The sequence below is a fragment of the Chiloscyllium plagiosum genome, chromosome 9, assembly GCF_004010195.1.
Source record: "Chiloscyllium plagiosum isolate BGI_BamShark_2017 chromosome 9, ASM401019v2, whole genome shotgun sequence".
NCBI classification, from domain to species: domain Eukaryota; kingdom Metazoa; phylum Chordata; class Chondrichthyes; order Orectolobiformes; family Hemiscylliidae; genus Chiloscyllium; species Chiloscyllium plagiosum.
Window position 1 is genome coordinate 33,889,631 of NC_057718.1, and position 11,759 is coordinate 33,901,389.

General features: G+C 38.1%; 1 protein-coding gene and 1 long non-coding RNA gene across 4 annotated transcripts in view; one reads left to right on the forward strand and one right to left on the reverse strand.

The window, feature by feature from the left end:
- LOC122552759 (thyroid adenoma-associated protein homolog) overlaps positions 1-11,759 on the forward strand; it is a 381,744-nt gene that overhangs the window by 271,217 nt on the left and 98,768 nt on the right. For all 3 annotated transcript variants that reach the window (XM_043695687.1, XM_043695686.1, XM_043695688.1), the window contains 2 exons: positions 2,331-2,761; positions 3,080-3,204. In XM_043695687.1, coding sequence (XP_043551622.1) covers positions 2,331-2,761; positions 3,080-3,204 — 556 coding nt within the window. The remainder of the gene's footprint in view (positions 1-2,330; positions 2,762-3,079; positions 3,205-11,759) is intronic.
- Positions 1-11,759, reverse strand: part of LOC122552760 — a 92,416-nt gene that overhangs the window by 47,073 nt on the left and 33,584 nt on the right. The window lies entirely within an intron of this gene.

The following is an 11,759-nucleotide window of genomic DNA, read 5'->3' on the forward strand; positions in this document are numbered from 1 at the left end:
CACCTTATCACCCTCACCTTAACCTCCTTCCACCTATCGCATTTCCAATGCCCCTCCCCCAAGTCGCTCCTCTCTACCTTTTATCTTAGCCTGCTTGGCACACTTTCCTCATTCCTGAAGATGGGCTCATGCCCGAAATGTTGATTCTCCTGCTCCTTTGATGCTGCCTGACCTGCTGCGCTTTTCCAGCAACACATTTTCAGCTCTGATCTCCAGCATCTGCAGTCCTCACTTTCTCCTAGAAGTTCTAACTTTACCAGAGTTCCTTGGATAGGCAAGATACCCTTTTGGATAGGGTCCTGGGACATGTTTTGCCTTTTGGTAATAGCTAAAATAGACATAAATATACCTAAAATACACATAAACATATTGCAATTGTCAGGTTCATTGGATCTGTTAAGAATTTAACATGAGATTTTAGCTGTCAAAGCATTTAAAACTCCTGCCTTTTTTGTTAACTGCCTACAGTGAGATATTTCACTGTCTATTGGTATTAGCCTGCAGGGTCTAGTTACAGGATTAGTGCTGCATGCTTGATTTCACAACTTATGATATTGCATTAGGACACCAGTTAGTTTACTTTGGTAGAGAGCTCTAAATCACTATGTACTTGTTGAAGTGGGATTGAGAGTTCAAATATAACAACAAAAATAGAAATTGCTGGAAAAGCTTAGCAGGTTTGGCAGCACCTATGGAGAGAAATCAGAGTTAACGTTTTGGGTCAAGTGATCCTTCCTCAGAATGGGAATAATTTACTCAATTGAATGCATGCTATTAGCTATCCCAATTTACCAACATAGCCCAGAGTAATATTAATCATATGCAAGTGCCTGGTTAGTTTCCTGCTTGAAACAGGTTTGAAACTGTGACTGGCCTTCAACTGAGAGTGGCTGATAGAAGCACCCGAAGAAATAGTTCATACGTGGTCACGGAGGCTGTGGAGAGAGTGTTTACGTAGAGTTTTGCTACCAGGAGACGATGGGGTGACTTAGATTTTCCTCATAGTTCAGAAGGACACTCTCAGTTTGTTTCCATTAGAGAAGTTTGCAGATCTGCCGTACTAATCCAGTCTGGTTTACATTTCACTTTAGGCCCAGATCAACCCATTTGACTGTCAACTGCATCAAACCACTTCACATACTAACAAGCAGTGGTTCAAGAAATAGGGCTACTACTGACTTGGGGAAACTAGGGATGGGAAATAATTGACGGTCTTGCTGGCAATATGTTTTGCGAAATAATTTTAATAATGTTTAAAAATTTGTCTCTATTAGACCCTAGTCTTATTTTAACAAGCTTCATCAGACAGAAAAGTTGTACATGCTTTCCCACTCAGGTTACTGGCTAAAATAGCAGTTCATCTACATTAATGCCATTGATCCATGTTATGGACTAGACCAAACTCCTTCAAAATATTGAGAAGATGGTCTTGACTCTTTTTATTAGTTTAAAGGTAAATATAAGATGCTGTGTTCCAGATGCAATTTGATTGATCAAACTACTCGATGTTAAGCAAAACACAATTTATTCAGACACTATACTTAAAATACAACAAAAGGAAGAAGAACTTGGAATAACTTAAATCTACTGGAAAACTTAACAGAATAATAGATTACTACTAAAGCTAACCGTTTCAATATCGTAAAATGCCAAAATACGCCTTTGGCAAAAGGCACATTCAGACAACTGAACTGACTCACATGCAACTCTCGCAGACCAGGAAGAAATGTATTCAGAGAAAACTCAGAGAGAGTGTAGTAGCCAGAAGAGACTCACTGCAGCTTCCAACTCTGCTGAGACCCCAGCAACAATTGATGCTGAATGAGCTAAAAATCCTGTTTCTGTGAGAGCTTGACCATACCCATTCAGGCTGTTTCTGTTGTTATAATGTAAATAAAAACCTAAGACTGCACAAGCTGTTTGCTGAAATGGTTTTGGTAGCCTGCTCAGCACCTCTGGCTTAAAAGCTTTATTTTAAGAGACAACAAAATAACCTGTTAAAGCCATAGTATTTTCACACCCACAATGTATGATTTTAAAATGTAGATCTTGTTGTTTTCAAACAAATGCCAATTTGAGCTGATTAAGATTGAACGTAGCAACATGGACAGGGTTGAAATTGTTTCAATCTTTAGGGCAAAATGCCTTGATTAAAGTGTTCCAAATGGAGCTGTGTTGGAAGCAGAACCTTTGGCTCTAAATGTAATATCTATGAAAGTTCTTAAAATTTATCTTTAAAAATTGGTTTGATAAGTATTAGGATGATCATTCAAAAGCAAATTGCTTTCTATTTAGTTATGAAGCCTTAATTTGTAAATGCTTTCTTTCAGACCCAGAGATCCTAAACTTCTGGCAGACTGCCCACAACATTATATTGGGATCAGAACTATTTACGAATGAGCAGAGGTTTTCTCCAGTGCCTGGATTGATTCAGTGGCAAAGAAACATTACTAAACTAACATTGTCAGTATTGGGAATATCAGTTTCTCCACAAGCAATGTCATTGACACCAGATGCCATTCATAAGTTGACTTCTGGAACTGCTGAAGTTGAATCCAGCCTGTTGCTTTCTCATCTCCTATGTTCAGAATTTCTTGAAGTACGTTTGCTGACCCTGGAAGCAGTGTTGTTGTGGCTGGAGGAGATGGATTCCAAACAGGTCAAAGAGACAAATGGGAATGTACTGTTCCTGTTATCACAAGTTGAGGACACTCTGAAAAAACTAGCAATGCAGGAAAAACACCCAGAATGTCTTGCCAAGGTAAGGGATGATCTGATATAGTAACATGGAATATCAATGAGAAGTTCATAAGTAAATATTTCACATATAGCTTCTGTAAATTTTGCCAATAGCTTTGCAAATAAAATGAGAAAATAACCCAAGTACTTTTGTATGTAAAATGAAAAGTATGAATAAACTTGGTCAAACTAATGGACTAATAGAATGGATCACTTTATTAAACCAGTTAAGAGTTCAATCTGAAACCATAAGGTAAATTGATGTTGACATTTAGCTTGAAACACAAATGGAGTCTCTGTACAATTTTATAACTAACTACTGATATTTGAAATACTCTAGATCCTGAAAATATTGTGCCATCTAAGTATAGATAGACTGTTTCCCTGGGTCGTGAATACATCAGTGATGAGTGAGGCCAAATTTCTCAAGTGGATCTTGTCAATAGCAGAAACTGGAAAAAACAGGTACTCTTCTAATATTTTATTTCAGTTTAAGATGATGTTGAAATTTCAGCTACTTACTAGTTTGCCACTAGTCCACATTTTAATGAAAGATTTTAGCATGCCCATATCACTGTGGTTGTGTATATCACCATATTTGTTACTATGTTCAAGGACTAGTTCAGAAATGTGGATCATCTTTGGAAAGTAGGTGTGGCATAAAGCTTAAAAATATGTTATTCTCAAGACTTTTTAAGTTTGCATTCGGGGAAACAGATACCATAGGAAGTTTGAGACCTTGAGCTTTATCACAAACACAGTTCTGTATTCAAAATCAACTAAGGTCAGAGACAGGACTATCTGCCAATTCTGCACAACTAAACTTCTTGCATGACTGTTACATTAAATGTGCATTTATGTTATCTTTGTTATTTTTTGCTTTCATCCTACTGCTGAAATATCTCTATTAGAGAATTTCTGAAAAACTGAAGTTCACTTTTGCAAGTCAGAAAGAGTCCTAGCTATATATCAAGACACACTCACAGGGACAGTGTCACAATCACATGCTGCACAAGAAGAGTATGTCAAGCTTAAAACATTGGATGCAGAATTAAGAGCATAGACCAAGATTATTTGGCTAATTGATGACCACACTTCATCTTAGCCCATATCCTTAATACCTTGGGACAAAGTAAATCTGCCCACCTCAGATTTAATATAACAATTGACTTGGCATGGACCAAGTGTGAGTGCCAAATCTTTACCATCCTTTGGGTGTAGAAGTATTTCCTGACATTGCTGCTGAAAAATATGACTCTGGCTATTAAGCTATAACACCTAACTCTGAACACCCCATTCAGTGAAATTGGGCTTGATAGAGAGAAATGATCAATTTCCTCTTGATATTTGAAACCTTGAATTAAATTACCTGAAAATCTTCTAACTTCCAGGGAGTACATTGCTAATTTTTGCACTGTTGTAATCCAGGCATGATTATGATAAGTCTATGCTGCACCCTTTCTAAGGTGAACATATTGTTCCTCAGGTATAATGCTCAGAACAAAACATAATCATTCCAGGAATATAAATAGAACTGAAATATCAACTATTTTCTGTCTCTTTATAGGTGTTGCCAGAGCTGCTGAATGTTTGTGGCATTTTCTATTTATATCTCAGCATTCCAATGTTCACATTATTTTGATTATGTTTTTTAGTTACTGCTGTAGTCTAACTAGGGCTATGAATGGCAGTAGCATAAGCCCTATCCATTTGTATTCTAGTCCTGTAACTGTAAAGACTAGCACACCACTAGGCATGTATTCTCTGTGTCTGTCCATGATATTTAACTGTCTACATGCACAGACCCCACATCTCTTTAAACCTCCGTTTTGTTTTTCACTGTTTAGAAAATATTTTGATCTGACTTTTTTTAAGCTCAAATGTTGTTGACCTCATTCTTGCCTATGTCAAAATCCATTGTCACAGTTTTGCTTATTCCACATAATCACTATCTCTTTGTAACGTCATGCTTCCATTCACATTGAGATTGGCAAACATGGGTATGTAACTCTCCAGTTTATCAAAGTCATTCATAAATATCTATAGTTGAGGCCTCAAAGGATGTGGAGTACCAAAGTGAAAACAAAATATTACGGTTGTTGGAAACCTGAAATAAAATCAGAAAAAGCTGGAAATACCTAGCATGTCTGGCAACATCTGCAGAGAGTGAAGCAGTTAATGTTTCAGGTCATGGAAATTTTGTCAGAACTGAAGGAACATCTAAATATAATATGGTTAATGCCTACATTAGATGGAAGTGGGCAGAAATGAAAGGGAATGTTGAAGAAGTGTATAGCAGAAGAGGTTATATGAAAGAAAGAGTTTATGTTACAAAAGCGAAGGGAGGAGTAATGGTTGTAGGAAAGAAATAAAATATTTTGCTAGAGTGGATGTGAGTGGCAGAATAATGAACAGCTGTGTCCAAAAATAAAACATGGAAAGCAAGGATAAAACTACTACACACAAAAAAATCTGAAGTTAAGTGGGGCCAAAGTTTACGATTTAAAATTGTTAAACTCGATGTTGAGTCCAGAAGTATAGAGTACCTAATCAGAAAATGAGGTACTATTCATTGAGATTCATTAGAGCACTGCAAATTGGTGAGAGTGAAGATGGAGAGTAAAGTGGAGAGTTAAAAAGACAAGCAACTAGAAACACAGAATCGTGCTTGTATTTTAATATCAAATCAATTATATAGTTACGTTTAAGGATAAACAGGTTATGGGTGTTTCTTGATTACTTTTCTTTGAGCACATATTAAAAGGGGAGAAGAAGTTTATGGTGCAGTTTTATCTCTGGGCCAGAATATTTGAGTTCTAATTCTCATTTACCTCAGAAATATGTCATAATGTGTCCAAACAGAATGATTAAAAATAATTATTAAAAGGCAACAGCAGGGACACTGGGGTTTGTAATTTGGGGATCTATGACACTGTAAATATGTCAAAAAGTTTGTTATTGAGGAGAAGCTCTGTGCCTTGTTCCTGATTCAGCATCAGCCTCAGATTCACTGAACAGCTTAAACATGAACATTAGAAACTAAGATTTTTTTTCCAGACATAAGATGATAACTGAAGTTACCTTTGAGAAGATTGTAACTCTAGTTATTTTTTGAGATGTGTTACTGTGACCATGAATAGCCTTATGACCAGTGGATACATGAAATGAATATGTGAACATGGGTTATATACTTAGTAAGATAAAAACAAGTTATACCTTTGGCACTGTCACTTTCCACTAGAATCAGGATTAGCTGTAATTTTAGAGCTAGAGAATCATCAGTTGGATCCTAAGGAAAGTTTTTATGGTCCATAACAACTTAGGGAGAACGTTGAGAAGAAGAAAGATCTATTGCATATGAGGCTTGATCAGAGTTTGATAAATTTCAAGAGACAGATGGTTATTTCTTAGAAGAATAATATATCATAGAATTTAACACATACATCAAAAATTGCAGAAATTCTGTTTCAAAATTCCTAATTCAATGCTTTCAGATCATTGGATTGTGCTCAAATATCGAACCTGGACAGGCTCCTGGCCTTAACATGAGTTAGAACCAGGTCCTCTTTTGAAACAGATGTCTGAATCTTTTTTTTAAAAAAATAGGAAAACATTCATTTCCAACAGCCTTCATGGTACAAATAGGACATCTGGCATTGTCACAAAGTATAGTGAATTCAGTACTCTCTTTATTCAATGGCCACTCAGATTTGGGATAGAAACCTTTTTAGTAAACCCACTCAATCACAGTGATTCAGTAGTAATCACAAAAGATTGAATCTCAGGAAAGCCAAGGGAATTATCGATTGCTGTTGCATATGTGGTTCACTATTCATTGGTAAACTGTCTAAAATGAAACAACAGATTGTTTGAGGTAAGGCATGACCTGGAGGTACAGACCTGGAAGTTGAGAATAATGATCAGTCTGAGGACATTGCATTGGTACAAGAAGCATCAATCTGGTAAGGAATGTTAGACAGTGGTCACACACCGTCAGTATGTGAAATGGATAGATTGAAATGTTACTTGGAGTCCTAAGTAGAAGGGATCTAAGTAAGATGAAGAAAAATAAAAGTTCTACCTGCTTGAGTTTCTGGGATAACAAGTCACTAAAAAGAATGGTGATTTCTATATAGAATAAACAGAGTAAGCCACCATATTTGTACCGGTGTTGTATCCAGAAACTAGCAAAAAAGAAATGATGGGCCTTGGTCAATTTGACCATAATTGACAATGCATACCCACCTGGTCAACTTGACAGGATGTTTACTTTTGGGATCTGCAAATATCAGTAAATACTTGACTGGATCAGGTGTACTCTAGAATTCTGTGGGAAGCTAGGGAAGTGATTGCTAGGCCCCTTGCTGAGATATTTGAATCATCGATAGTCACAGGTTTGGAGCTGGAATACTGGATGTTGTCTAACGTGGTGCCACTATTTAAGAAAGGTGGTAAAGAAAATCTGGGGAATTATTGAGCGATGAGCCTGACAAAGGCAAGGACTGATTAGGGATATTCAACATGGTTTTGTGTGTGGGAAATCATGTCTCACTAACTTGATTGAGTCTTTTGAAGAAGTAACAAAGGGTATTGATGAATGCAGCTTGGCGAATGTGATCTAAATGGAGTTAAGTAAGACATTCAACAAGGCTCCTCATGGTAGACTGGTTAACAAGGTTAGATGGTTACATGGAATACAGGGAGAACAAAGCCATTTGGATTCAGAACTGACTCGAAGGTAGAAGACAGGGTGGTGGTGCCTTTCAGACTGGAGGGTTGCCTTTCAGACTGGAGGCCTGTGACCAGTGGTGTGCCATATGGATAGGCACCCACCTCATGGATTTGACCATGGTTCACCTTGTTTCCTGTCTTGGCACTCACTTACCTAGTTGTTCCTTACCTTGCCTTTTGGTGCTGATGCAAAGACAGACAGCTCCTCGTGGGTGTCTGTAGTTATCAATCAAGAAGGTAAAAATATTGTTATACACCACCATGCTACGTCAGTCTTACACCTTAAATGTGTCAGCAGTGTATGCAGCAAATGAGCTGCATGTGCTTTAACCAAATGGACCTGTCTCAAAGTCTATAGAGAGTAGTCCCCAGTCAAGTCAAGAAAGACACCCTTCAGTCAGGGGGTTCTGGCACAGTAAGCTATGGGACAGAGTCCAATATCAGCCCAGGGGCTTTGACACGGTCATTTGGCCACTTAGATGATCAGGAAGTTTGTATCATTACAGTCCATGAAGTGGGTTGTACCTTCAATTCCTGATGAAGGACTCCGGCCCGAAACGTCAATTTTCCTGCTCCTCGGATGCTGCCTGACCTACTGTGCTTTTCCAGCAACACAGTCTCAACTCTGATCTCCAGCATCTGCAGATCTTACTGTCTCCGAGAGGTAATGTCAGGCATAGCAAGCCAGACAGGACTTGATTAATACCTGGTTCCAATAGATGTGAGTTGGTGCAGTGCTCACTCATGGACTGTAAATTTGTTGCTGCTCGAAAGACCAGCAGTCTGTTTTATTCACTGAAGCAAATCCAGTTCTTATAGAGTCATCTAGCATGGAAACTTCTTCTTTGTTTTTTTCCTCAGTTTTGCTGTTGCCAAATAAAAGTAAAAGATTTCATCTGTTTGAATCTTTCCAGTATGTGATAGTTGTACATTGAACAATGAGAATGTGTTGAGCTTTGGAGGGCATAGGGGAAAGAGTATCACTCTCTTAGGCATGGTTCGAAGATGGGATGTTGTTAAGGATAGATAACTGATTTCAACTTTAACCTGGATGCAATTAGCCTACAATGTCCTAGCTGAGGCGTTCACTGGACCCTTCAACTTTCTAATCTACATTAATAATACAAGTTTCTTAATCACTAATAGCACTAAAATATTAGAAATTGTAGAAACCGAGGATGATGCGAAATGTTTCCTGTATATTTTAGTTTGTTTTACAATGGGAGAACAAATGGTGATTGAAACATTTAGTGCAATATACATTGGTAGAAAATAAAAAGCACCACCATACACAATGCAAGGAGGGTCCAGAGAATAGTTATGGGCTTCTTCCCTTATGAGGTAAAGCACTGAGGGGTTTGCATAGAAGTGCAAAATGAGGATTAAAGTTTAATAATATATGAAGAAATTCAGACTCTATAATCTGCATAGAAGGAATCCAATGAGACAACAGCCATCCGATCCAACAAAATGTTCCACTCAAAGAACTGAATTCTAGTTAGAACCAGGACTCTGTCTGCACTAAGCACTTTAGCCCAATCCAGCAAGTTAAATACTTATGTAGGTCCATAGTTCCTCATATTATTTTTTTCAGTATTTAATGCAATCTGTTATAATTTCTCAAAGACGTTTAGCAGATCATCTTTTTTTGTAAATTTCAGCCAAATCTAGTAGAAGATGCAAATTTTTATTACAATATAACTGATGGCACAATTACTTAAAAAGTAATTTACTTCAAGTTATATTTCTGAACAGAAGCAATAATACCAAGGCCATACCTTGTTTCCTGTCTGGGAAGAATGTAATGTCTGCCAATCATATCCACTTCATTAATTCACTATCCAATTAATCATTATGTACTGTCTCTGTTACCATTGGAAGGCAATTATATCCCTACAGTTTACGCTCACTCTCTGCCATTTTTCACAATTGTAACTAGAATTATAAGTTTATATCTGAATGGTTTTTGCATAAATTCCATAATTCTCCCTAAGTGAACCATTTTCTGCTTCCACTTTGTATTCTAGAATGTTAAGGGTAGAATTGGAATAATTCTTTACATATGTTTTATTTCTAAAGATACATATTCTAAGCATATGCCTTCCATAGTTTTAGCCTGTATCGATGGATATGGGCAAGAGTGAATGCCCAGTTCATCTCCATTATGAGCATACAATTATTCACAATTAATATGCACCTAATAAATTGCCTATGCACAATTGATTGTATTACACTTCAGACAGACAGACAGTTACACATCATCTTTTTCGCCTCCAAATTATGTAATAAAATACAAATTCAATATTTAGGAGAAACCTGTTCATGTTCCAGTTGTTTCTGTATGTAATGTTCATGTGAGACAACCCCAGATCAATTTATGGATATATCAAGCTTGAATTCTGACATGTGTTTTTTAGAAGAGGACTGATTCAACAAAAATGACTCAGGATGTAAATTTATTTGCTGTTTGGAGAGAGACCCTGGAATGTCACTCCTGATGAGATGTTAAGGAAGCTTCAAATGATATGGACGTAAAAGGAAGAAAATGCACTACAAACTGAATTGTAATCTTTTCTGATTTATTTCAGACTGTAGACCTGTTGAAAGGAAAGATAGTAATTCACAGTCACTTTCCCCTTTTGAGAATACACAAGAATGTGGTTCTAAAAGCCAGATCAATCTTAGTTAGTGGAAGAAGCTGTGATTTCTGCCGATAGGCTGAAGTACTCATCTAATAGTATAGATTCCAGTGCTTGTGTGCTGTGAATGTCAAAGTTGACAAACCACCCACTGGTCATGCCTGCCATACAGGAAAAGGATACCCACACCCTAACTACTAAAAGCCAGCAAGCCAATCAAAAAGAAGTAGGATAAAAGAATTTCAGTCAGTGTGCAAAACCAAAAATCTTGAAGTCAACTGTTCAACTATCTCACTATCGAGTCTTAACAAATGATTCACTGTCTGTACATTTTGTTACTTCAATTTGCTTTTGACTCACTTTTTTTTGGATTTGATTACTTGTTGGGCCGAAGGACCGGTTTCCACACTAAGACCACACCAACCCTCCAAAGAGCAACCCACCCAGACCCATTCCCCTACATTTACCCTTTCACCTAACACTGCGGGCAATTTAGCATGGCCAATTCACCTAACCTGCACATCTTTGGACTGTGGGAGGAAACCAGAGGACCTGGAGGGAACCCACGCAGACACGGGGAGAATGTGCAAACTCCATACAGACAGTTGCCCGAGAATTGAACCCGGGTCCCTGGCACTGTGAGGCAGCAGTGCTAACCACTGTGCCACCGTGCCGCCCCAATTATTTCTAATCTGTGTATATAGCATTAGTATTTCTCTTTGAGTTTGTATTGAAACATTTAGTGCAATATACGTTGGTAGAAAAAAAAGAACATCATCGTGCACAATGCAATGATGGAGGGAGACATAAAGGTCCAGAGAATAATTATGGGCTTCTTGCCTTCTGGGATAAAGCAAATAGCAAAAGCAAGTAGAATGTGTGATCAAAAGACTGTAGTTACCCAAATGTTCTACTGAGGCTGACCAGTGCATTGGGCAAATTTGTCTCAAAGTATTCACTATGTTAAACTTTAGTCACCATATCCTAGGAAATACACATAGAAGCATGGGGAGTTTGCATAGAAATGCAAAAAGAGGATTAAACTTTAATGACATATAAAGAAATTCATACTCTTTTGTTAACTAACAAGAACCAAGTTAAATTTTGTGCACATTCAGCAATTGACCGAGCATATTGCAGCGCTGACGAAAGAACTCGAAGACCTTAGGCTCATCCGAGAAAACGAGATCTTTCTGGACAAGACCTTCAGCGATGTTATTACACCAATCATGCCAGAAGAGAGCAGAAGAGAGCAAATGATGAGGAAGGCAGAGAGGAAACAGGTGCAAGAGACCCCGGGAGAAGTACCTGTCAGGAACAAGTTGAAGCTTTTGGAAGCAGAGACTGATGACACTGCCAGTTCGCAAGGCGGCCAAGTTTGTCAATCAAAAGTTGCCGCAGAGGCAGAGCGGAAGAATCAGACATCGCACAGAGCCGTGGTAATAGGGGACTCCATCGTGAGAGGAACTGACCGGGAGTTTTGTGGCAGCAGACGGGATTTAAGGATGGCGTGTTGCCTTCCTGGTGCCAGGGTGAAAGACATCGCGGACAGAGTGCAGGAAATCCTCAAGGATGAGGGTGAAGAGCCAGAGGTGGTGGTACATGTCGGCAAAAATGATGTCGGGAAGAAGAGGAGGAACATACTACAGC